At 36.6% G+C, this 27751-nt stretch overlaps 1 protein-coding gene across 1 annotated transcript in view; it reads left to right on the top strand.

The window, feature by feature from the left end:
* Positions 1-3365: 3365 nt before the first annotated feature.
* Positions 3366-27751, top strand: part of LOC121431584 (protein ZGRF1-like) — a 43098-nt gene continuing 18712 nt past the window's right edge. Inside the window, 7 exon segments of the mRNA XM_041629131.1 lie at positions 3366-3488; positions 11613-11773; positions 12941-13081; positions 13535-13717; positions 14649-15846; positions 24118-24296; positions 27572-27710. Of these exon segments, the coding sequence (XP_041485065.1) occupies positions 11753-11773; positions 12941-13081; positions 13535-13717; positions 14649-15846; positions 24118-24296; positions 27572-27710 (1861 nt within the window). The 5' untranslated portion in view covers positions 3366-3488; positions 11613-11752.

Raw genomic sequence — 27751 nt, 5'->3', positions numbered from 1 at the left:
ATTTGGTGTATATTGACTTGAAAACGGGAGATTTTAGTACAACAGGATTGTATATCTCGTCAAACAGACAATGCGAGCACCAGGAACAATGAAGACATAGGCCCTGCTGGGCAAATAATGTTTCATACTGAAATTATGATTTTTTTTATTTTTATGTAATATAACATAACATGATTATGATATGATAATATAATATAATATAATATGATATAATATAATATGATATAATATGATATGATATGATATAATATGATATAATATAATATAACATAATGTAATATAGTAATATAATAAACAATAATTTCTTCTTTCACACTACGTTCCTATCCCTTTCTCCCTCTTTTTCTCCTTTTCCCCATTTTTTTTTTGGGGGGGCATGTGCCCCATGCCCCCCCCCCCGTAGTCATGCCACTGGCCCACCTAAAATATTGCTAAACTTTAAACTTCAATAACTTTATCATTTGTCATCCGACTTTGATGAAATTTTCAGCATTTTGCTTAGTGAATTCTACCCTATGTATTAAGATATAAATATTATCAGCCCGGACCATCCCTTTAAGGGTGGAAAAATAAACGGGGCACACTTTAGGTTGCATCCGGAGGAGCGTAATGAGCCAAACATTTTGGTGAGAACATCATGCAGGGCAAATTTCTTTTAAAAACTGTGAGAGAGTAAAGCAAGCGAAAAAGATCTTATAAAAATATAAAACATGAATAATTTTGTGATCGATTAATTCCATATGGGGAAAATAGAATCATAATTATATCGCCTTTCGCTTTGATTTCATTTTCCTATCTCTCTTTTATTTCTTTTGTAAATGATGGTGACTTTCTGGAGCCCCAAGCCCTCACCGACCGGGGTGAATAAATTTTGAAAAGATTACGTCAAGAACATAATTATATACACACATTTCATTCTATCCCATCTTGAATTTTTCTTTCTCCATCCACATGTTTCCGAAAGCGAAAGAAATGGTTTAATAAATTATGTCCAATCTATACTCTGTGCAAATATATACGGAGGGGGTGGGGGAGAAATGTTCATCATACCTATACAGTCGATAATCATCGCTACCTTCATGATCATGATCATCTTCATCATCATCATCCTCCTCCTCCTCCTCATCATCATCATCTATACTCTCTTGCAATCAACATTTGTCATGATGGTACATCCTAATTTTACCTTATACTGGGTGATAATACAAGACACCCCTCGATCCTCTCTGAAGTCGGGTATCATATTCGTTCCCCTCATCAGATCGGCACATAATATGAACCCAGGCCTGCATGCATGGACCCACCATAGTCCATCCCCCCCCATCGACCGAAATACCTTGATAATGTAATGAAAATTACCTCCTCGATTCGGAGACATGCTACAACATAACATAATTTCGGAGAGAACGGAAAACAATTATCATTCGAATGGCTATTTATTAATTCATTTATTTTATTCATTTATTTATTATTATTATTATTTTTTGGGGGGTTGATAGTTTATAATACGTTTTTCTTTTCTACAAAAAAAAAATCAGGTATAAATGAAGAGTGCGAGAGCGAGCTTCTGAAACTTTTATATTTCGTGTATAGGCCTAAGTAGGGGAACGTTCTCAAATTTCGAACATTTCTTTTTCATAACACTGACCCAAACAGGAGATTTTTTTCAAGGAAATACTTATACCTGAAAGGGGGAGAACTTAAGGACTGTTTATAGCAAGGGACCAATTTAAGTGGCAGGAGAAGGGGCGGGAAGGGGAAAAACACATTTCTATCGGATACTCAAAGAGCTAGATATGTTCTCTTTTTAGGGGGGGGGGCGGGACTGGGGTAAACCTAAATACCTGAGAAGGCCTATACTCATTTTATAAAACAAAATTATGCATCTCATACACCTAAATAAGGTGAGCGCAAAGCCTGAGCCCTCCCCCTCCATTTTTTATTTTTTTAAAAATTTTTATATATCTGCATGCCCTGACAACCGGACATCGATAGGTCTACTATTTCTGTAGGCCTAACTAAAATTAATAATGAACATGAATGAAATAAATCAATTGTGGAACCGATCGAGTTATATAGACCTAAGTTTTTGATGCCGAGCTCACCTAAAAGGGACTTGTTAATGAGTTCATGAGATACTATATACATATATATATATATAAATACATATTGTGTATTTTCTTGTGTGTTTTGTCTGTTTTTGTCGTTTGGATTGTTTTCTGTTTTGTGTGTGTGTGTGTGTGATTTCTTTCTGTACTGTTTTGTCTATAGTCTTGTCCTCTGTGTACACTGTTTTTTCTTTCTTGTTATTATTTCGTCTTGTCTTGTCTAATTTATTTTATAAACACTATTAGAATCGTTGTTTTGTATATTTTCTTGTATACCATGGGTATGATCATGTAGTAAGGATTGTATTAAGTGTAATATACTGCATAAAACTTACGAAGCTTGACCCCGTTAGTATTTTTCTATTGAACATTATCAATTTCTAGTTGTTTTTGATGAATTTTAATCAGGTATTTATTTCAAGGGACTCACATAAACAAGCGATGCTTTCCAGTGAGCTTTTTTTCATTTCATTTATTCATACCGTATTCTGATTTGTTCCTACTTACTTTGTAAATTTGTGTGAAATGAAGAAGAATAAAAATCAATCAATCAATTATATTCATGAACTTTTTTAACAAGTCCCTTTTAGATGAGCTGCATCAAAAACTTAGGTCTATATATAGCTATATATATATATATATATATATATATATATATATATATATATATATATATATATATATATATATACATACATACATACATACATACATATATATATATATATATATATATATATATATATATATATATATATATATATATATATATATATATATATATATATATATATAAGACGTATTAATACGAGAAGCGCCAGCCTTTTTTTTAATATTATAGACCTGAAAATTTGACATTTTTGGAGCCCCTTTTTTTCTCATTTTATCTGACAGTGACCATGTAATGTGTTTCTCAACCAATAAAAATCAATGAATTTCGTCAGATAATATCTGACAACTTTTCGGACCAAAATGTTGATAAAAATATCATGAAGCACCCCCCTATGTTTTTTTTTCCTGCTCACGTTACTTGAAATAAAAGTGTGAATAAAGGGAGGTAGATTTCATGGATCTCACTTACAAAATATTGGAATCTATTAGAAAAGCAGGCAGTATATTTGCTGTTGTATATAATTTGCAGGCTATCTGTATTCCGTCTGTATTATGGTCCGATTTTTTAAAATAAATTATCTGGGATTCAATCAATTTTCACAGTGTTTTGTACTGTCAAGCGAACTGTATCGATCCGATGACGTCATGATTGTGCATCATCATGGCGGCAAAGTTAAAATGCTCGGACGGAAACATCGGTCTGCTGCAGGTCTGCTGGATGCGACAAGTAGACTAAATCTGTAATTCTTCATGGATTTGAATATGATGGTAAGGCTGTGTTAATTTCCCCATGAATTGCCATGTTTAAGATTATGAATTAAATCAATAGATTAGATGGATCCGACCTTGCCCTGGAAAACATTCTGAGGCGGCGCCTCGATTCGATTCCCGGCGCAGGCCGGGCCTAACCCAGGGAGCTTCCGCCCCCGAAGCGGGCGGGAGCTCCCTGCCCCTGGGCTGGGTTAGCCAAGCCCAAGGCCAGGCTCCACTGACTCACTGAGCTGACAAGTGACATGGACTGACGATGCCAGTATGCTCTGCCTCTGGCTCAGCCTGGACCTAGATAGCTGGCAGCCGTCTGTTTCGAGGAGTTTTTTAACATTTTTTTAAATTTCTCCTCGTACACAGACGGCTCGCTATCGATCGTGCAGCCACCATCATGACTTGCAATGCAAAAAAGGCCCCGTCGGGGCTTTTCAATTTTTGTCTTTAGGCCTAATAAAAATTTCGAAAATTATAGTGACCAGAGTGCAAATTTATATTCACTCGTGGCATCAATTGCCGAAAAACAGAGAAAAATGAAGTTAAAAGGAACAAAAACAGTGACTTACCTCGGCTGTCTCGCAAATTCACTTCCCCGTTTTATCCGATCTTAAGTAGCGGTACATAAACATGGCCATTGAGTCCCCTGTACAGATCGCGCTAGAACTTCGGTCTCTGTATTTGGTGAGTGAAGCCAACGAAGTTCAGCTGAACAACCAACAAAACAGAGACCGAAGCTTTTGGTCTACCTGGACCCTGCCCTGGTCGGTCGCGGTCGGCTGGTCCGGGTCGTCGCTCGCTTGGCCTTGGCAGCCGGCGCACTGGGGGATATTCTGAAAAGTCTCGTAAGTTTCCTCTAGTTATAGTAACCTATTTAATGGAGCGCTATTTATTGAAATTTGAAAACTAGTAAAAGCGCTCAATTTTGTCCCTTGCCTGCCCTTAGATTACTTTTTTAGGCTACTCCCCTACGCTGTACTATTAGCCAATCAAATGCGCTCCTACTAGTCTTACAAACATAAAATTTTCTCCTAGCGCGCAGTGTCTCTTCACTTTGCTGGCTTGTAGCGCAGCGCCCGGCTGCTGCAGGTGCACTGCACCATGATCATGATATAAAGAATTTTTGCTGAAAATAAAAAAAAGTATTTGCATCGGAGATTTGGTTTGTTATGTTGTTGAAATAGTCTTGTCCCTTTCTCTCTCATTTATTGTACCTTTAAGCTTTTCTCCTTTTTTCAAACGTGTTCTGAATGTCACATCCCCCTATTTTGAATTCATCTGTAGCTTCTTTTTTTTCTTTGTTTTTTTACAATATTTTATTTGCCTCTGTCTCAGGGCCATGATAAGAGGGGGTCTTCTTAAACTTAATCCTACTTATTTTAAAAACTGAATAGTTTTCATTTATATGAGAAATCTTCAACAAAAAGCTGATTTGAATAAAAATATTTTGAAAATCAAACAAGCATAATTAAAAAAAAACGAAATTAATATTAAAATTGGATATACAAACGTTATGACATTTAAGTTTTTATAGGTGGGGAAAACGATGGCATCACCCACTATTCTATATTCATTTGAATACTAAGGGGTCTATGATTATTTTTTCATTGTCAGAAACAAGGTTTAATTCACCCCTTCACAATGCTTTATCTACCGTGATTTGGCAATCTCATTATTGTCAAAATAGTGTGCAAAAACAAAATAGTTTATGATGCTAACAATAACAGAAAATATAGAAATATAATAGTCATATTTCCCCTTTAAGTACACAATTTCTGTCTCCTTTTTCCCTCTTTTCTAATGTCTTTATTACCAAATATAGTCCCTATTATTCTACCTGTTTCTATACACCCTTTTCCCCTTTATTCCATTTTTATACCTCTTTCTATTCTCTTCCTCCTAATTTTGATCACAGTATTAAACCGATTTGATGATATTTATACGAAAAGAAAGCCACAATTAGCAAGATATGAGACTTGTATGCTTTTCACACTGCATTTCCTTAACCCCATACTATCCTTAACCCCGGACTATCCTTAACCCCATACTGTCTTTTTTTTTATTCACACTGTCTTTCTTAACCCCATACTATCTGCTCAACCATGGTCAAGCCTTAACCCCGGACTATCCCTCAGCTCATGAATATTGATGATTTTACCATACAGAGCGTGATTAACGTGCAATTCGACTTCTGTGATTGGCTAATGCTTAGCCCCACTTTCCTTAGCCCTGTTTCGTTTTCACACTGCATCTCTTAGCACCGCAATTGTGGTGCTAGCAACACAAGCCGGCTAACCCTGCTTTTTTTGCAGGGCCAGATAGTACCGTACTATTTACCGTGCTAGCCCACTTTGCTAAAACGTAGTGTGAAAACGAAGTGGGCTAAGCTTAACCCCGGGAAATTGGTGGGGCTAAGACCCCCCCTTAGCCCCACCAATTTAGGACAAAAAGTGCAGTGTGAAAAGCAAAGGACCTTATTTTGAAATTTGTCTGCCAAGACTGAAACAGTGACTGACATGACAAATAGCATGAAATTGAAAGCGATGAATGGAAAGATGTGTAATATAGTAGAGTTTAGACAGCTGGCAGCCGTCTGTTTCTAGGAGTTTTTTAACATTAAAAAAAAAATTCTCTTTGTGCACAGACGGTTCGTGGTCGAGCAGGCTGCAGCCGCCATTACTTTTTAGAAATTACGAGTTAACAAAAATAACAATGCGAAATCCCCCCAAATGGGATCATAGATTCTTGTCTTTATTTCATAAAAATGTATTAAAAGAACGGGACCAAAATAAAGATTATTTTTCCATTTTGGCCTAAAATGCACCAAAACGGGAAAGATAAATTTAAAGGAAAAAAAACAGTGACGTAGTTTCTACTTTGGCTGTTGCGCAACTCCCATTTTCCTGGTTTAATCCGTACTTAGTAATAGATCTACCGGTATAGTGAGTGATTGTATTAACGACCGGCCTTATATATTACCGAACGCGCGCATCATATGCATCCATGCCTGTACGCATCAGAAAATAATTTCATATGCTCAAAATTTTGCAACATCCAAAGCAAAGAGAACTTGAATAGAAAGATGATGAAAAATTGTCAAAAACACATTTTCAAAAGTTTTAAAAATAATGATATATGGTCAAAATAGCTCATCTGTGATTTTTGTTGTTTTCTCAACTTTTCCTATAGAAAACACACGTTTGGTAATACGATACCTTTTTCAAGTGACCAAAATATTTCCCATGCGAAGAGGTGTCCGATTGGAAGCTAATATCGAATAAAGGAAAAACGATTTCAGCAAAATTTTTACATATGATGCAGTTTTTGGTACCCTGGGGTACCAAATAATAATCCTCCATTTTGTTGAATTATTAGGTGGTCTGTCTTTGACAGATCACCTCTTAATTTCGTCAGAATTTTCTTATTTCTTTCTTTCTTACTTTCTTTATTTTTACGGATTTTCTTGTCGCCAACTTTTCTCCGAATCGGCTGAATCAATTTTGCTGATTTTTTCGTCATACATAGGATCTGTCATGGACACGTCAAAATAAGCTTTTCAAGGTCATCAGGTCATGATGACGTCATCTAGGCGCCATTTTGTAAAATCACATTATCAATCATATCTCCATTATTAATTATCAGAAATCAATCAAATTAACATCACATCAACTTCAAGTTAAGGGTCATTAGGTCATGTCATCAAAGGTCACCTGGAGGTCACGACGCGCGCGTACGCGTGCGTCAAAATTTCAAAATTCTCAAAATCACTTGTTGACCTAACGAGAGTACGTTTCAGGTCATTTTAAGCATTTCAAAATTTGGCGCGCACACACGCATGCACGCGCGTAACGCCTAAACGCAACGCAAAATCACCGTTTTTTTTTTTTACATCATTTCATTGATAATAAAATTCTGAACAATTTGATACCTTGATCAACCTTCTACGACCATTAATAACGAAATTAACACCCGTTAAACTTTGCAGCACGTGTGCGCGCGAGCTCTCACTATAGGCCATATATGGGCAAAAACATGCCTATTGCAAATTCACTGTAGCTCTTTAAATAGTCCGTTGACCCCCAATTTTGTTTTCATATATCGATAGAGTATGAGTTGTAGATTCGATTTCATGTCACCATTGTCCCTAAATTATATCGTGACGTCATCAAAATGGCGCCTAAACTAAAAATTTCATTTTTTCAAAAATGACGTCATCAAATTTATGCAAATTTGGTTGTAACTTCTCGAATATAGATCATTTTTCGCCCAGATTTCGATATGTTGTAGTTTAGAATGTACTCTTTCTCCTCAGTAATCATTAATTTTCGTTTTGAGAAACGCATCATTGCGTAAAACAGCGATGAAAAGAGGCATGTCATTTTTCCTCATTTTGCGTGTAATCTCTATGGGACATGACTTTTTCTCAAAACTAGATTCGACATTCCGCTATTTCGTGAGCCATATCTCCATTTTTTCTTGTCAGTTTTCTTTAAGCTTTTAGTATGTTGTAGCTGAGATTCTAAGCTTTCGCTAGTGTGCCCTTCATTTTTTGATCAGATGCCGGGATCATGCCCGTATTTCACTTGCAAAATTGGACTTGTAATTCTCAAAATTGCTTACGTGTATTCTCTATGGGGAATATCGTGGCTTTGACTGCTTTCTAAAGGGCGCGGGTTCGAGTCCTGGGGTGAACAACATGATTTTTTTTTTCACTTTTTTTTTTCTTTTTGCCACTTCTTACATGATCCTTTATGATAATTAAAAGGTATAAAAGTTAAAATTTAGCAAGATAAAACAGATTATAATTGCTTTTTTCATATCACATGTGTTTTGCGTGTAATCTCTATGGGACATGACTTTTTCTCAAAACTAGATTCGACATTCCGCTATTTCGTGAGCCATATCTCCATTTTTTCTTGTCAGTTTTCTTTAAGCTTTTAGTATGTTGTAGCTTAGATTCTAAGCTTTCGGAAGTGTGCCCTTCATTTTTTGATCAGATGCCAGGATCATGCCCGTATTTCACTTGCAAAATTGGACTTGTAATTCTCAAATTTGCTTACGTGTAAAGTCTATGGGAAATATGCTAGCTCAATCGGTTAGGCGTCAGACTTGCATCTCATTCAATCATGCGGGCAGGGGTTCGAGTCCGCGGGTGAACATGAATTTTTTTTTTTTTTACTCTCTTGTGCATGATCAGTTATAACAATTCTAATAATTAATACCTAAAATATTGCAAAATAAAACAGATTATAATTACTTTTTTCGTATATTATATCTATCTAATCATATCCATCCATCCGCTATTTGTTATAAATCTATCTATTTATCCATATATATGTCTATCTATTTACTTACTTTGTATATGTATCTGTCTATCTATCCCTCTCTCTGTCTAATATAACATATCTATCTGTTTTGATATGTATATCTATCTATCGTTCTATATATCCATCAATCTATCTGCCTGTCTCTATCTATCTTTATATATGTATGTCTGTCTGGCTATCTATCTATATCAATCTATTTGTCTCTATCTATTTATCTATCTATATGTCTGTCTATCTATGTTTTATTAATATAACCACCTATCATTTATCTCTCAATCGATCACTTGATCCATCCATCGCTCTATCCATCACTACATCCATCAATATATATATATATATAATCATCTATCTTGTATGTATCTGTTTGAAGATGTATGTCTGACGATTGTCATCACCACATCAATAATCACATTTAGCAATGGTCAAAACTTATTCTTAGGATGTCTACGATCAAGATTATCAATGTATCTAAATGATTTATTTCATACATTAGCCGACACTGAATGACAAATCATGACAGACCACCTAATTCGTCCGCATGACGAATTAAATTCTAGTTTATTTTATTTTTTGCGCTGTACCTTGGGTTACCAAAAAATGTGTACAAGTATATTTTAATGTTTTGTACAGATTTTTTTTTCTTTTTAGTGATCTTATGTAACAATTAATGCATGCAAATGATAACTTTATTCTAATTTTCATACATAGCTGACGAAAAGTATACTTAAATTCTTAAGTATAACATAATTTGTTTACTATTGTTGGCATTAGATTGTATCAAAGAAAGGAAATAGGCGTTGTGATCATTGTCCCCATTCATTGTCATGATCGTCGCACCGATCGTACAACCGTGATCACCATGACAACAATGAAACTGTACACTATTACAACACGAGATGGCACTGCACAACGCCGTACCCCGAGGTACTACGGTACCCCGGTGTACGGCGTGGTGCATCATATTTATATTTTGTACATGTAGGTAACTGTGTATTTATGGTGAAAGTTTGGTGAATTTTATGAGAATTTGTTTGATATGATTGAATTCATGAAAAGTGTTCGGTAATACGATCCACTACCATACATCTTAGGGCCATTGAGTCCCTGTACAGATCGAGTTAGAAATTTGGTCTCTGTATAATTGGTCAGTGGAGCCAACGAAATTCGGTGGAATAACCAACATAATAGAGACTGAAGCTTCTGGTCTATTCCTGATTTGTCACAGTCACACTGAAGAATGTGCAATTTGCATTTGTGATGTTTTAGAATCAGTAGTGAATTAATACTTGTGAGGAAAGCTGGCTCAAAATCGCCAATTTTGAGAAGCGTGGTCCGTGGAAAAGAACTGAATCTTAGTCTTAGTAAAATGTATTGTAAGATGAGTTGTTAATATAAATAAACTCAGAATTGATCTATAAATGAATTGTATGTTAGATAGCCTTGAGGACTTCGTGATATTTTTTAATATTTTGACATATACTTCTTCGTCATGGAGCCTTGAACCGCCTCCCATAAGTGTGTAAGAGCCACATATAAGCAAAGATGGATTTCCCTAGGAAATCCATCTTTGAAGATAGAAATCACGTAAATGTTAGTGATTTTTTTTTATTTTTACACCTTCATATGCCTAATGCCGCATATAGAGGTTTCAAAAATTGGTTAATAAAAAGGTTAAAAATTGAAGGTTTCTTACCAGACCAATCTCGTGTAGATCCCTCGATCCGTTTGTCAACAAAGCAAATACAATAGGTCTGACCCTTGAACCGCGTTGTTGATATGGAGCTTCGATTAGCGATGTTACAAAATGCCGTTTTGAAGAACAATTTATAGATAAAGATTATTATTTAACAAATACTAAAATTTAATGTGTGATTATATAAAATAATTATTAATATGTAATATAATTATTTATAATCACGCATTAAATTTAATTATGTTTTCTGCATGCGCGCGAAGGTTGTGAACAAAGTTATGTTAAAAAAATATAGGATTCATGGAGATAAAGATGAGAATGGAAGGGGCTATTGCATTTAACCAGTTTACAGTGTAAAGGGATGTCATTGAACCTGTACTCAGTGGGTGATTTCAAGTTCGGTGTTGGCCTTGGTGTTGGTGTTAGTGTTGAAATTTTGATTGCTTCCCCTAGCTCCAAAACTTATTCAGAGTTTGTAAAACTGATCCAGATCACATTATTGACATCTCAACAACTAGTGAGTGACTTTTCAGGACCATCTTCATTTTATGTTTGGTGTTATAATCGTGTAAAAATTGACCCAACACCAACACCAAAAGGTCAACACTGAACTTGAAATCACCCAGTATTTTTCCTTTTTTTGAGGAAAGAGATGCCCATTAATTTAGTGAAAATGAAGTGAATAACTGAAGATTCTAGCTACTTGTACTCTAACAACTCTGTGTGACTTTCATTGTCAGCAAATATTTTGAAATGTTCAGTCGGTCCCAAAACATATCCAAAGTAATCTACTAACTCGCAGTGTATCTAGGCTGACTGTTTTGCATGACCTATGATCAATGAAATCCAAGCCGGTGCACGATCAGGTGGTGAGGTACAATGGGATGCTTAGTGTTTTCTCGTAGCAACGTTAAAAAAGAAAGGATCAAGAAGATTAATGTATTTTCAATGCCTGTCAAACGAAAAAGAACGCCAAGGAAATCTTTGTCAAAAGAGTAGTTTCATCTCAGTATCAAATAACACGAAAACAATTACAAATGTTTATGGTATAGTGAAAAGTCATTTGGAAGTAAAACCTCACAAATAGTGTATCTTATTCATATTTTTCAGGTTTGCAGCAAATAGTACATAGAAGATGCCGACAGATTATAAAGTCATTCTCAATTATGTAACTGCCATGTGCCAACCAGCGCCATGTCCCAGATGATTAGTATTGTTGGTCTGCTACAACTGCAACTGAGGAAGTAATCATGGCGGCAAGAGAGTATATTGTAAGTAAACACAAACATCTTTGTATATCTCTTGACTGGATAACTCATTTAAATTAAAATAAAAAAGCCAAATAGCCAATATACAGGCAAGCACCGAATGAATCTACCATTCCTTTGAGATTAGATGTTGATATTCTTTCATTTGTGATAGTGACAAAAGAATAATAGGATAATAAGAAGATTACACATTCTGCATCATTTTTATTCACTGTTTCGATGAAACGTTTTCCATTTGTATTTCTTAAATTTCTCCTTCCATGCAGACAAGTTGGTCTCTTATAACTATTGATTTTTATTAAAAATTTCCATAATAAATGACCCTCACCATATTTTCCCCCAAATTGCAATGTTTCCTACCTTAAAAAGACAGACTTACCTGTCTTTGTACATATCCATATTTATATTTCATTCATTTGATATATATTGGCAAGGCATCCACATTTGTCAAGTTTCCTCTACCCAGGAGGAACTTTACCATGATTGCTGTTTAATAAAGAAGGTCAAGTTAATTTGGTAACAAATTTTCGGCATACATCAAGTCCTATTTGTTTAAGATCAGTATGCTCGATCTGTAATGAAAATCATAAGATCAGTATGCTCGATCTGTAATGAAAATCATAATATCATAAGTCAGAAAGTCAGATCATTACAGATCGAGCATACTGATCTTATGATTTTCATTACAGATCGAGCATACTGATCTTAAACAAATAGGAGTTATGCCAAAATTTGTTAACAAATGATAATTTCCTCCTATAAAAAAGCCTCTTCATTTACTATCTATTGTCCATGGCGGATTCCAATATTCGAATATTAATGAGTCAGAAAGAAGAGGTTCGAGGGTATTTGAATTCCAGTTCATCGTGGCTTAGCCGTGAACCAGAATAGCCTGGTGGTTGAGTCGCTGCCCGGAAAGCTGTAGATGGCAGGTTCGAATCCCACTGGTTCCAATTTTTTCTGACTTATAATATGATTTTCATTACAGATCGAGCATACTGATCTTAAACAAATAGGAGTTATGCCAAAAATTTGTTAACAAATTATAATTTCCTCCTATAAGAAAGCCTCTTCATTTACTAAGGTCAAGTTAAGTTTGAGCACTGAAATTGAGGAATATGTTTGCCAAGTATAACTGGTTGTATCTTGCTTCCTGTTTTTCCAATGAAGGTTTTATACACCCATCAGAAGAGAAAAAAGGCGAAGGTATGGCAAGATGGTGTCCTCAAAATTAGCGAGCAAGGAACTAAAGCAGTACTAATTGGAGAAGGAAACAAAAGGCTGGATCAAGTTCATATAAAGGTGAACCAGGTAAAATGCTTTTCTCATCAAGTTCTTTACATGATCATAAATACAGGAATTGTAACAGAAACTCTGCATGATTAAGGTGCAATGAAGAATGTCAACAACAAACCAAATTTTGCTCATTTCATCTCTTGTGGGTCAAGGTTGCAGTTTGATTTTACATTTAGGCTAAGAATTAAATGCTATTGGATTATGACCTCTACGCTGAAGTTTGGCAGTGTTGACACAAATGATTCAGACATATCACAGGGTAGAGAAGTTATCATTTCTTCCATAAATGGATTTTGATATTCTTTATAGGTTAGTCATACTGTACATGTACTTTTATTTTAAAGAGGAGACCTCTTCGAATGGTCACTTCCTGTACAGCTTAAATTCTTTTTCTAGAGTTAAAGTTGTTGACTATTGTGACATTTTTCCTGCAATGTTCTCATTTGTGTTTATCTCTCACATGTGCAGGCTGCTATTGGAGAGGAGCTTGAGAGCGAGAAATACTTGATCAACATTGAAGAAATTGCATCTTCTGATACACAGAAATCTGAACCTTTAAGTCATGATCTGGCTATGGAAAAGAAACCAGATCACATACTGGTACCTCCTGCCCAGGTTCCGAGAAGACAGCCCTTGAAGAGAAAGAGAACAGTAAGTAATTCTTTTACCTACCAAACCATCAATTTTGTATTTCATGTAAATTCATGTAAGGCTTGCCATGGCATCATTTTGATGTGCTAAATGTAAATGTTATAGAAAGGTGAGCAAATTAATTTGCAATGTTACAGGAATTCTGTTATTACTATTATTAGTAGTAGTACTTAGTAGTAGTATATTGCTATTAAAACACTTGTCAGTCTTTGCAACTTCTGTAAAGTTTTCAGGTTGTGCAATACAGCAAAATATCTTGTAGCCACCATCCACTCATGAAAGAACTACAACCATCAGGAGATTTGAAAGTGTCAATTGAAAAGACGGATGTTTCAGGAATCCCTAGCTTATAGCTCGGAAACGATGCATTAAACTTGCATACAAATAGTTGTTGTAGCTCTGTGTTTAGGTCTGGTGTTTTCAAATTATCTATGGGCATTATAGTAACCTTTAGGGGTCAGGCCAGGGTAAGTCGGCACAGATAAGATGTAGAAAAAAATCATACAATTGACCTGTTTGATAGGGGAATAATTTGTATGTATTCATCATTAGTTTTGGAGTTTGTATTCCAGACTTGCAATCCAGGGGCCCGTTTCATAAAGAGTTACAACTGCGGTAACTTTGCCATTATGGCAACTACCATCGATTGTGATTGGCTGCTGAGCCCTGTTGCCATGGTAGTTGCCATAATGGCTAAGTTACAACAGTTGTAACTCTTTATGAAATGGACCCCAGAAGTTTTGTTTTGATGATTTTCAAATGTTCAGTAGTTCTCCAAGAAAGAAACTTCCATAAATCTTATTAACTAGGTGAACAAGGCTTAGGGGGCAGCCATATTGAATGAATTATTAATGATTTTTAATTTTTTTGTGATCAGTATTTATACATTTATTTTGTTGCATTGATGGAGTTTTTATATTTGATATTGCAGGGATTCGTACCCCCAAGGCAAGTCAACAAGAGACCAAGTCCGGAGAAAGATAATCCCCAACAGATGCAGGGTACTCAGAATGTGCCTCGGTCAACAGGGTTTGGAAGTCCGAGGTCTTCACTGTTCAGTTCTCCTTTCAGCAATACTGGGGCATCTTCTCAGGGTCCAGATATCTTGAACATGTATGGAAAAAGTACTGTCAAGTCCTCTCAAAGCAATATGGCATATGCAGTCTCCAACCCCCAAATCCAAAATGCTGTGAGAAGCAAGGCACCTATCTATGATCCTAATGATATTAAGAGCGACTTTGAAGGAGAATCACAGGAATGGAATAGTGATTACAATAAGACATCGTCAAGTCACAATGCAGATGCTGGCTTCTCACCACATCCTGAAGATATGACTGCTATGGCCCTAGATGTAAGTGGGCATCGAGTGGAAAATCAGTTACAAGAAAGCTTTAAGATAAATGTTACTGGTGATCCACCTAGGACAAAGTCATGTGCTGGGAACAAGTCTGAAAACTTAAATGTTCCTGGTTCAACCAATCAGACTCTTGTGAGAACATCTCTTGAACATCAAGGAGATCTTTCAGTTGGTCCAGGTAGGCCAGGAATGAATCTGAATTGTGTGGAGACTAGGCTGCAAGGAGAAACCAAAGCCCATGCTGCTGCGGGTGCCAAGCGGAGCACCTCTAGGATTCTTGCTTTGCTTGGTAAAGGAAACAAGTCTTTCCAGCCTCCTTTGAAGCAGAATACTACTCAAAGTGAAGTTGCAAATGTAGTAACACATCCATCTACAGTATCTGCAGGGGTTCCTAGTTCTCAGACAATATCCATACCTCAGCAGCCAGTACATACCTCTCTGGATAATTACCAAGAAACTGGGAGTTCTGCAGAACCATTGGTGGCAGAGCAGGCCGTGTGGGATAATCCTTTGTCCCACAGTACAGAATCACACAAGTCAGACAGTCCCTTACATACTTCCAGGGAACTTAGAATTCCTCCATTGCATAGAACATCACACAATGTCAGCATACGCAGTGAAAACAATTTAATGAGGGCGAACATTGTAAGTGATCAAAATTCTGAAGCTTGGCATAATAAAACTGGAGTTCATGATGAGCCTAGAATTGCCCAGGGGAATCCGGTACTTAGCCAAAACCAGCACCAAGATTATTGTTTGCCTGAGGAAGCAGGTATGTTGAATTGGTTTTTTTCTTAAGTATAATGCAAGGCATATTATGTATATGCCCCTTGTTTCTAGCTTATATAGTTTATAAATTATCAACTTTTTCTGCATCCAACCCCCACTTTTCTCCAATCTTTCTTCTCTTCATGAACTGCTGAAGCCATTGATGAAATAGCATTATAATTTTTTTTTATAAAATTTGGAAAGTACTGATATAAATCATTTCAGTAAGGTCCCACATATAAGGGGTTGGATGTAGCAGTAGCCTACATATTTCATAGAATTGGCCTTTGTTGAGTTTACATGTAGCTGCATAGTTTTTACATTTTTTTGTTCATGTTATTGTTAGTACTATTAGTGCATCATTTATGATAAACGCTAATTCTAATTGAAAATCCAGTTGTATGATCTTTCGAAATCTGTTCAAGAGTTTCCAAGGAAATATATAAAAGTTACAAATAGTGTTTCTCCTGCATTTTTCTCCTTCTTTAGCTTTAGAGACTGTCAAGGCTACTAAACAATGTGAAGTACATGTAGAATCAAGTTCTGAATTAGAGCACAAGGCATGTAGGAAATGCAATAGCATCAAGTGTACATGTACATGTTATTTACAAAGCAAAGATCTTAGGGACCCTTTTATCACTGTGACAAGTTTACAGGAAAATACAAGTGTGATGAATAGGGATGTAGATGATATAGTAGACAGCCAAGAAAGTACACATTGTCCATCAGCAACAGCAGCTGAGCAGATTAAGAAAAAAAGTCAGGATGAAAGAAGTTCTAAGGATCCTGTGTTACCAGATATAAGTAATGATGAGTTAGTCTCATCAGCTATAACTTACAGTAGTTTTGATCAAGAAAAGGGCATAGGTACAGGTATAGATGATCAAGAGAGGGAAACATATGCATCAGGAAATACAAAGTTTATGGAGGAAGAAGCTTTTCAGACAGAACCATCTGGCTCTCAGAATGAAGACATTATTACTGGTAGTGATGAAACATCCAAGGAAGCACTCGGAACCATGAAGCAACCATCGCCATATATGTCCCGGAGTGGACAGGAATCTACACCGAACATGCAACCTGGTCAGTCTCCTGGCAAATCACACACCGATAGTATGGATGTATGCTTCCAGATTGACTTTGATCCAGATGCTTTGTCTCAAGACCTGTCCATTGAAGCAAATGGATCTCAGACTGAAATGAATGCTGACAATTCTCAGAGCATGGTAGCACTATCAGATCAAGGTATATGTACGGACAAGATTGCTGATTCCGAATGTAATGATGGTTCAGATAAAACCTCTGGAGATATTGGTATTAACCTCTCTGATGGCTTCAAGGATACTTCAATTGTAACAAAGTCCCCAAAGCTTGAAGCCGTATACATGTATGGTCTAAAAGAAGACAATGTACATGTAGAGGACACAGTAGATACTTGTAGAAATCCTAATAAAGTTGCTATAGAAAACACAACTGAACTTGACCAGAAATCTCCATGTCCAAAAGCCCTTAGAGATCTTGATGATGAAGGTAAATCTGAGAAGAGTGATGAATGTCCCGATTGTTTTTCTGCCATTTTAAACGCTGATGACACATTTGAAAACCCTGTAAATGACAATGTGAGTGTCAAGGTGGCAACTGATGTTGTCCAGCCATCCCCAATACCAGAGATGCATGCTGAAGATAGAGGCAGTAATATCAAAGATGGAGCACACCACTGTTTTACACCTCCAATAATTGCTGTTGGTCAGGTGAGCTATGGAGCTGATAATCATTCCAGCAATAATGGAGAGGAGTTTTCAAGGAAAGACATGAAGCATGATAATGGTTTTGTGAAAAGCTCTCCTGTCATTCAGGAATCTTCATGCCATTATGTTGATGCTGCTCAGGTCAGTCTTTGTGAAGTCAACTCTGATCAAAGTGAGATACCTAAAGAGTACAATGTGGAAGCTCATATGCACAATGCAGATACAGCTCATCCAGATCATGAACTCGATTATCAAGTCCTGTACTACAGTGACTTGGTGCTCAAAGGCATGAACAGTCAACAGTCCTCTGTAACTTCCATGGATACCTTGGATTTTTCACAGGATACACAAAGAAATACAGACCCAACACTATATTGCCAAGACATAGACAAGATCCCCCTCTCCCAAGGTGACACTGATCCTTTAGCATCACCTTCCCAGAATGTTGATGCTGTGGTCCCAGACTGCGAAATTACCAAGACACAAAGTCATTATGAAAGTCAACATGGAGGATGTCCAATGACCGAGCATTCAACACAGAGAGAAGTGTCAAGCTGCTTTGATCCTACCACTATACCAGAGCTACATGAAAGTGAGCAGTCAGTCCCAGAGATTTCCATTACAGTTGACCATGAAACATCCATATTGCAGGAAGATGAACGATATGAACAAGTTAACATGGCAGGTAAAGTATCTCCAGGAGATCATCTTACTAGAGAATGCACAACTCCTGAGCCGGAAATTGAACTTTCTGCTCATGCTTTTGATTGTGTTGGGAAAGAAGTGAATGGCAGTAGAGATGGTCTTGGCAGTGCACATTCAATGATGGATTACCAACGGGTCATAACCAACATTAATGAGCTTCTGACACCTAAATGTAGCTCAGAAGATTTGATTTGTGACCGAATCAATATGTCTGTCTATGATGATAATCAGTTATTTAGAGACTCCAGTATTCCATGTACCATTTCCTCAAATGTAAGTCGGGGAAGGACAACCTTAGAACAAGCAGAGGGGTCTTCTTGGAATGCTAGTCATGTTGGGAGAACAACGCAACCTCAACTCTGGTCAACAGCATCAGTGTCTAGTCCCAGATCTAAGCAGGAGGCAGTATTACCAGTCTTTGAATTGCCACATCCTGAGCAGCTCTGTAACTATACATCAAAACAAGTAGGTGAGTATCTATGACTTTTATTCTTGGGTACTTTTACAGATCCTTGAAAACTGGAAAGTCCTTCACGCACCCCCCCCCAAAAAAAAGAGATCTCTGACTTGATAAAATGTTTTCAATCAAGATTATAATAATGTCTATTTTTCTGACTTATGATTTCATTACAGATCAAGCATACCGATCTAAAGCAAATAGGAGTAATGCCGAAAATCTGTTAACAAATTATGATTTCCTCCTATTAAAGCCTCTTCATTTAATTTCTATTTTAATTACATTTTCCTTGTTAAAATCTATGGAGTCCTGGAATCCTTTAATTTTAGTCTTGGGAAGTCCAAGAAAAGTCCTTGATGTTTTAGCTCAGCAAGTGTATAAAACATTTTCTTTGTTCTCTTTTCACCTTCTTTTCTTTCCCTCAGTTAACTGCTTTCTTCTAACCTTACTGTTATTAGTATTGAGCACTGTCATATGCATGCATACCAGAATTAATTTAAGATTAAAGTAGTATTACTGTTTCTTAACAAATCAGGTATCATTATCTATGAGTGATATTGCAAATAGATCTACCCAAGATAAATATACATGTATTGGGAGAAATCTGTTCAACTTGTAGGAATTTGACTGACAGAAGAAAAAAGTTAATGACACACGTTTCCTTGTATAATCTTGTCAAAAAAATCTTTTGACTTGAGTGATTATTCGACCTACAGAAAAATAGACTGATGCAGGCTTCACTAAGTACCATTGCATTATTTGATGGTGTTAATTTTGTAGATTATTTCTTTCCATTACACAGACCATGGCACTTCTCCCAATACAAGACTACATGATGATCATCTTTTCAGCCCTACATCTACCATACTCCCCCACCCCTCATATCTGAAAACTTCAGTGAAAAGAAATGCAACAAACAAAGAGCCTAAGGTTTGTAAGGTAAGCACTGATTTACTGTTTAGTGCGCACATAAGTTTTATGTGTAAAAATATATGATGGGGGACCCAAAGCTGTGCACTGTGTTTGCAAATGATAAAAACTGTGCCAAATTTGATATTTGAACAAATTACCTTTCCCTAATTTGTGGTAGATATTCTAAAAATTCTTAACAAAGAATGATATATTACAAAACTAACCAATACGAAAATCCTGCCGCGTTTTCCTAACACCTGTTGATAATGATTTTGCTGCCCGATGTAGAAAGGGTCCTAAAGCTGTGCACTCAAGTTATCATGCAATGAAATAGTATTTCCTGTGCCTTAATTTCTGAAATAGTTTATATTATAGGAAAATATCAAATTAAAGTGAATATAGCATCAAAATTCCCAAAAGTTTCTGATTTTAACTGCATTTAATGATTTATTGCAGCCTTTGTAGAAGAATTGAATATCCTCACAATATTTCATTTTATCATATGATGCTCACTGAATAAATGATGCTCCTATTAAATGCTTGTATAATTTGCACAATATTTATGAATTATCACATGATTGTATTGTATGTTAAATCTAAACGATGCTTTTATTTTCATGGTTATTTTTCCAGGAGAATGAATCTTTAAAGGATGGAATCTACTGGAAGAAGTTTGTATCCAGTGGAAAAGTGAGAAGAAATCCACAAACTCCTACCAACTCTATGTACCTACCAAGACAAGAATCTTATAATTTCCAAGAAATACTGCCTTTGGGGACTGAAAGAATGTTTCCATATAGCACCCCTCTTGTAAATGATGCAAGGGCTCCTGGACCATTTGGTCCCTTAGCCAAGGGATACCTTGGGATTCCCACCCAGAAAGAATTTGAACCAAGGCAGGAATGGAGTAATCAACTTGAGATGCATAGTGATAGACTTGAGGTCAGTAGCACCCCTGCAAGAGCACCATTTGGAAGTCTGCGTTCACCTCCTCAAAGCCCTTCCTTTAAACCTACTGTAGAAGACTATGAAATGTTGCCAGTAGTAACAGAGAGGCTGAGCTCCTCACAAGCCTTTATGGGAAATACAAGAAAAATTCAGCAGTTCCATGGTGCCACAGATAGGAATTCCTTGCAATTCAGACAGTCAGATAATGATAGAAACCTAAGGAATTGGGAATCAGCAAGTGTACCCCATGCCAATCCATGTGTTTTAACAAACTACTGTGATCCTCAACTCAGACAAAATTCAATTCCGGTCACCTTGGATACACCTTCGCAGGGTGTTCTCAATATGCTACATGCAATAAAGAGTAGACCACATGACCCTCCTTTGTCAAATGATGACCAATCGTGGGATGATTTCTTTGGGGTCCATATAAGTCAGAATGGTTTGCCCCAATCCACTCAGAAATGTAGAATCCAACAGGTACCTCAATCCAGAAAGGCCATTAGACATCCATCTATCAATAGGATTAGAGATGAGGAATCACTAGAACGAGACGTCTTTGGTTTATACTCAACAGTGAGGGCACCATCTCAGGATGTGTTCTTGGAGGAAGAGAGATATATTGATAATTCCTCATACCAAAAGGAGGCCAATTTTCATGTTGGGAATGTCCAAACTTACAGAGAGGATTTGATGAGTCCTGAACTGGTTTTGCAATTAGACAGTCCGCCATCTGACACTGCGATGGTTGCCTTTGGTAGCCAACACTTAGGGATGTCCTTTGGTTGCTCAGCCAGACATACTTCAAGAGGTGACATAGGGATAAATGGTCCATCAGAGGCAATCGACAGACATCACAAAGCATCTACAAATACATGTCCTGCAATTGAACATGTTGTATATGGGAATGAAGGCAAAGTAGTGGATGCTGCTTCAAGTTCCTCTGATAAAGCATCTATAAAGGTGGATGATGGATGGCATTTTGATAGCCTTACAAAGCAAGTCCAAGTCAATGATGATATCCAATGTTCTATGCATCATGGAAAACTTGAACAACACATTGATCTTGCAGCTTTCAAAGCTCCACAAGGATCTGACAGTACAAATACAGATGAACCAGGTATTCATCAAGATATTAATGTAGGTGTAGTTGGCAAATTACAGTCAGAGCACCCTCCATCTCCAGTGGCAAGATGCGAACAATATCTTGGTGGCACCTGTGATTCCAATAGGATGAGACATTCTGGATTGATAATTGATTTTGAAAGGTCACAAACTCCAGACTTATTTACAACCCAAAATGATGATCCAATTGATGATTGCATTCCTCCTGAAGAAAGCTTGAGTAGTAACATAATTATACCAGAAAATAGTTTGACTTTATTGGACAATCCACTCTCTCTTGTATGCCCAAGCAAGCAGATGGATGCAACTGACCAGATTAGTGACGCCATGGTTAAAGAACCTCTAGACACCTTGGAGCAGGAAACACTAGCTGATTACAATGCATCAAGAGTCTTGAGTCAGACTCCCCAGGCTGGTGAGAGGAAGATGGCCTGGAAACGCAGACCCCTCATCTCAAAGCCAACCGATGTACCAAACACGCCTTTACCGAAGATATTCAGCAGAGAAGCAGTTGAAGACATTACTTTACCACTAGACACAGAATCACAGAGAATTGATGCTGTGCAGGCTGAGAATTACCCAGTATGCAGTACAGTCACAGATGCATTACATGAAGTGTGTGACACATTGAAAGATCATTCCGCTGGTCATTTTCCAGAAAGAGACATGTCTGGCATGAATCAGCAGGATGAGGATTTTGGGAAACTGTTCGGTGGTGCTTCAGCTGATGAAGCTCCATCGCTTTTACAGGAACAGCATGAGTTCACACAAGAATGCAATCAAGAAAGGCATCCACGTAGTGCTTCCTTGAATGGAGGCACTTCTAAAGGCATTTATGGTGGAGAATGTTCATTGAGTGATATGGATCAGCTGCATCAAGAAGAATTTGAAGGCTCTCATGAATTCCCGCAGATGATACCAACAGGTGCATGTACAAGGGTACCTCATAGACATAAGGAGGTGAAGTTAAATCAGCATTATTGTGAGGATCGAGAGCTGGCATCAGTCTTAGACATGGTACATATTGAAAATAAGCCAGGACAGTCAAAACTGGACGTGCTGGAGAAAAGACATAATGATTGGATCACTGATGATCTACATGGCAACAGAGCTTCCGCTCCGAAGCAAAGGAGTGACGAGATTAACAGATTTCTCCAACTTACAGAAGATAGTTTGCACTCTACGGGAAACATTGCACAGTCGAGAAAGCACTATGAACCAAGCAATGAATTTAGAGTAGGGACACTACAGAACAGTTTAGGAGTAGGACAGTTAGATGTGCAAGGTAGCTTACATTTATGTTAGGCCATAACTGTTGTTATATATCCTTGAAGCTGATCTTACATGCAGTATAGAATGCCAGATTTTCCCAATGGCTTGCATACTGGTATTATGCCTGATCTTCTGGTTTCCAAACACGAAGCTGATTGCATTTTTCAATTTTACTTTTAATTCATTCATAAATCTTATCATTTCCATTTGATTTTGCTCAAAAGTTAATTGCATTTCTGGGGCCTGTCTAACAAAGAGTTGCGATTGATCCGATCAATAGCGACTATGGAAAGCCAGTAAAGTCAACATATAAAATGCATATTTGTTTAAACTTTCTTTAGATATGAATGTATATCCATAAATTCTTTGATTTCTTGACAATTTGGTGTGTTCTCCTTTGCTTACAAAAGACATTTTGAAAATTTCCTGTAGAAAAAATTATGACGCTGATGGATTTTCATAGAGTAATGATTGATTGGATCAATCATAACTCTTTGTAAGATGGGGCCCCGGATGTGTTTTTTTTTGTGAAACATTTCATGTGCCCTGTTAATAGTATGCTATATCTACTGTTGATTTGGGCTTTTAAATCCTTTGATATTGATAATATTGAACCCATTCCGAATTATACAATTATGAATTCTAGATATTTAAATAATTGTCCATTTGAACCTCAAGCTACCCAGATTTATCAATATTAAGATCAATGCACGATTAAAGTGGTTTGATGATTCTATAAGTTTTGAAAAGCAGGCTGACTATGGTCACTATTTCACTATGATTTTGCATCAAATATAGCTAAATTCATCAAGCTGCAGTGGTACTAAAAAAATAGTGAAGCTACCAGAAAATGCACTCCTGCATGCCGAGTGTTGATTGTAGACAACAGCACTACAATGTCCGGCAAGGCCCAGAGAAAGAAAATGAATTGAATGTAATATCTTATCACCTGATTTTACAATGAAATATATAAAAGCTGGCAGAACTTGAACACTTAGATATGTTTATTGTCTTGTGGTGTTCACTAAATTTTTAGCACCACTCTACATCTTTTTAAACTCTGTATTTATTCCTTTTTATCATGTCCATTTTTGGTAAATCTTTGTAGTCAATCGCAGACAACATGTGCTATCTCTGCACCATCTACATCATGCAAACTTGAATGGTGATGGGACTGCAATGGGGAAGAGTGGTTCCCAGACACAGTCGGGAGATGTCTTTCCAGAAGGGGTAGGTGGAAGAGGGAGGAAGAAAGGGTTCAGGACACCAGTCTCCGTGATGTCAAATGTAAGTTAGATGTCCAGAGGATGTTGCAATTGATATCCCAGTTGTATGTGCATCACATACCACATGGGTCAGATCAAGCTCAGGGTCCCGTTTCATAAAAACTTGTTATAGTATACAAATAATGCACGTAAGCTCGTGCATGCAGGGCCAAATAATGAACGATGTGCGAGAAGAGCCAATGGGTAAACCGCACCGAGGTCCGCAGGACTGAGTGCGGTATATCCATTTGGCGAATCGAGCACAGAGTTCTTTATTTAGGCCCCATGTTACTGAGTTGCACCAAATGCTACATTCTATCTAAATTCTAGATAATTCCAGACCTCGCATTATCCTGCACTCTGATGTCAGAGTGCAGGATAGTACTTTTGGTATGACATCAGAGTGCAGGATAGTGCGTTTTGGATGCAATAGTGCAATATGCTGAATATCATGTGATCTGATTTGGACCAATCAGATTACAGAACATTCTTGGGAGTTGTATAATAACAAATTTACAATTTCTATAGCAAATTTACTATCAGCCAATCAAATCGAAGGATTCCAGTAGGTTCCAACTGCTATTGCAAATTTGTTATTATAACAAGCTTTATGAAACAGGGCCCCTGGTGATGGACTCTTCCACATACCAATCAATAATATTACATGTTAAATATCATGTCCACATTGGCACTTAAAGGTCAAGTCCACAGGAAAATGCTGACTTGAATAAATAGAGAAAAATTAAACTAGCATAGTGCTGAAAATTTCATCAAAATCGGATGTAATATAAGAAAGTTATGACATTTAAAAGTTTCGCTTATTTTTCACAAAACGGTGATATGCACGACTAGGTGACTTGATTATGTCCATCACTCACTATTTCTTTTGTTTTTTATTGCTTGAATTATACAATATTTAATTTCTTATAGATTTGAATAGAATAAGGACCAACTTGACTGAACCATATAGGATTAAATAATGCTAATTCCACATGTTCAGGGAGGAATTAATCGTTTTATCACTTGACAATGAGAAGAAAATTAGAATATTTCATTTAATAAAATACAAAAGAAACTGTTAGTGGATGACATCATAGTCTCCTCATTTTCATACCAGCCAGAATGTGCATATAACTTTGTGAAATTAAGCAAAACTTTAAAATGTCATAACTTTCTTATTTACATTTGACTTTGATGAAATTTTCAGTGTTATGCTTACAGGATTTTTCTCTATTTATTCAAATCAACTTTTTCTTAGGGTGGACTTGTCCTTTAAGTATGAATCAGACTCTCCCCCCAGTCTTTAGGGTTAAGCATGACTTTTATTATACTTTATTTTATTTCATTTCTGCATTCACATTATAATCAGAATTTCAAAATATACAAGATACAAAGATAATATACAACAAAACATTATTAAAGGACAAGTCCACCCCAACAAAAACTTGATTTGAATAAAAAGAGAAAAATTCAACAAGCACAACACTGAAAATTTCGTCAAAATCAGATGTAAAATAAGAAAGTTATGCCATTTTAAAGTTTCGCTTCATTTCACAAAACAGTTATATACACATCTCGGTTGGTGTGCAAATGAGGAACTGATGACATCACTCACTATTTCTTTTGTATTTTATTATATGAAATTTGAAATATTTTTATTATCTCGTCATTGTCATGTGAAATGAAGTGTCATTTCTCCCTGAACACGTGGAATTCCATTATTATTGTAACATTTTGCAGAGCTGCCAAGTAGTACGATTTTTCCGTATTTCATACGGAAATCAATTTAAAATACGGCAGTACGCTTTTTCATGATAAAATACGGGAAAAAACAAATAAGAGAAGAAAAGGTATTCCGTGTGTTACTGCCCTCTACGTTCAATGAGTTATGCTTTCATCAAGGCTTTCCAATTAGAATTTTCGATATCGTGGCAAATCATTGAATGCGGGTGACAAGTTCCGAGCGCACGCACGTAGTTTACAAGCGCAAAGCAGCGGCTCAAATCGCGATATTTTGCGACTGGTAAATACGTCTGTAAGGATGATGACGTCATCCAAGATGGCAACTTACGTTGACCGACAGAAGGATCGAAGATGACGATGTTTCGATCATAATTTGAAACGAATTAGCCGTAACTGCGGTCTAAGGTACGATATTTCAGAATTTCATACATTTTTCCGTAAATATGGATGCAATTTCTTTTTCATAATGTGACATTTTATGGTTTTATGTGCAAAAAAACGATCGGAAAAAACAGGTTTCCGTCGAATGTTAGATCTAACGTTACTGCTAATCCGTTGTCTGTACGTACCGGCCTCCAAATTCTTCAGTCTATGTATTGGTGAGTCAGCCAACGCAGTTCAGCGGAACAACCAAAATCTAGACTGAAGCTTTCGGTCTCGTGTGCGACGGTGTGGGGCGCAAAATAATGTAAGAAGTGATCAAACTTTGCCATTATGCATGCATATTTATCTCATGGTAAAAATACAGATTTTTTGGTCAAAATACTGATTTTAGGGGATAAGAATACTGAAAATGCAAAATACAACTTGGCAGCTCCGATTTTGTGCTTCGGGCAAGGAGGTCCTAATCGTCAAATTCGTAAAAATTGAAATATTGTATAATTCAAACAATAAAAAACAAAAGAAATAGTGAGTGAGTGACATCGACTCTCTCATTTGGATGTAACTGGCTCGTTCATATAACTATTTTGTTAAAAATAAGCGAAACTTTAAAATGTCATAACTTTCTTATTTTACATCTGATCATAATGAAATTTTCAGCATTGTGCTTGTCTGATTTTTTTCTCTATTGATTCAAATCAACATTTTTCTGAGGTGGACTTGACCTTTAATAGCAGTAAAATAAGAAGTGAAAATAAGTATGAACAATATGTATTATACATATTACATGAATAATGATTTCTTAAAGGAATGCAGGAGACATTTGGGTCTATTATGTGCATTTCAATTCGTAGGGATTCTTACACCCCCGCATAACTTTATTTGGTTTGGTGTGGGAGTCACTGTTCAGTCAAACAGACCTCAATTGATTTCATTTCTTGCATATCAAAATACTTCCTGAATTATTTAGAAATATATATATTCTATAACTTTGAAATGCTCTGTACAATAAATACTCGTGTTTATGTGCCAGAATGGTTGCCTTGGTAATAGCATATTTTGGCAGGAAATCAGGATTAAATATGGGGCATTGATCAATGACATATGTAATATCTCTCATTCTCCATGCAAATATAATTGTATCACCACCCTACCTGTACACATGCATAACAGATTGGTATGCATGGTGAACTCAACTTTCCAGCAGCTGATACAGTTCATAGTGGGTCTGTACCTCAGAGAAAGATCACGATACCAGTCTCCTTTCCCAGTGCATCAAGTTACAAACAGGTTCTGACAGAGGCTGTAAAGGGTAGGTTTAAAGCTTCTTTCTACAGTTAAACTTAATACCAA

The sequence above is a fragment of the Lytechinus variegatus genome, chromosome 18, assembly GCF_018143015.1.
Source record: "Lytechinus variegatus isolate NC3 chromosome 18, Lvar_3.0, whole genome shotgun sequence".
Lineage (NCBI taxonomy): Eukaryota > Metazoa > Echinodermata > Echinoidea > Temnopleuroida > Toxopneustidae > Lytechinus > Lytechinus variegatus.
The sequence above is the reverse complement of the archived record's forward strand: the minus strand, read 5'-3'. Positions and strand labels throughout refer to the sequence as shown.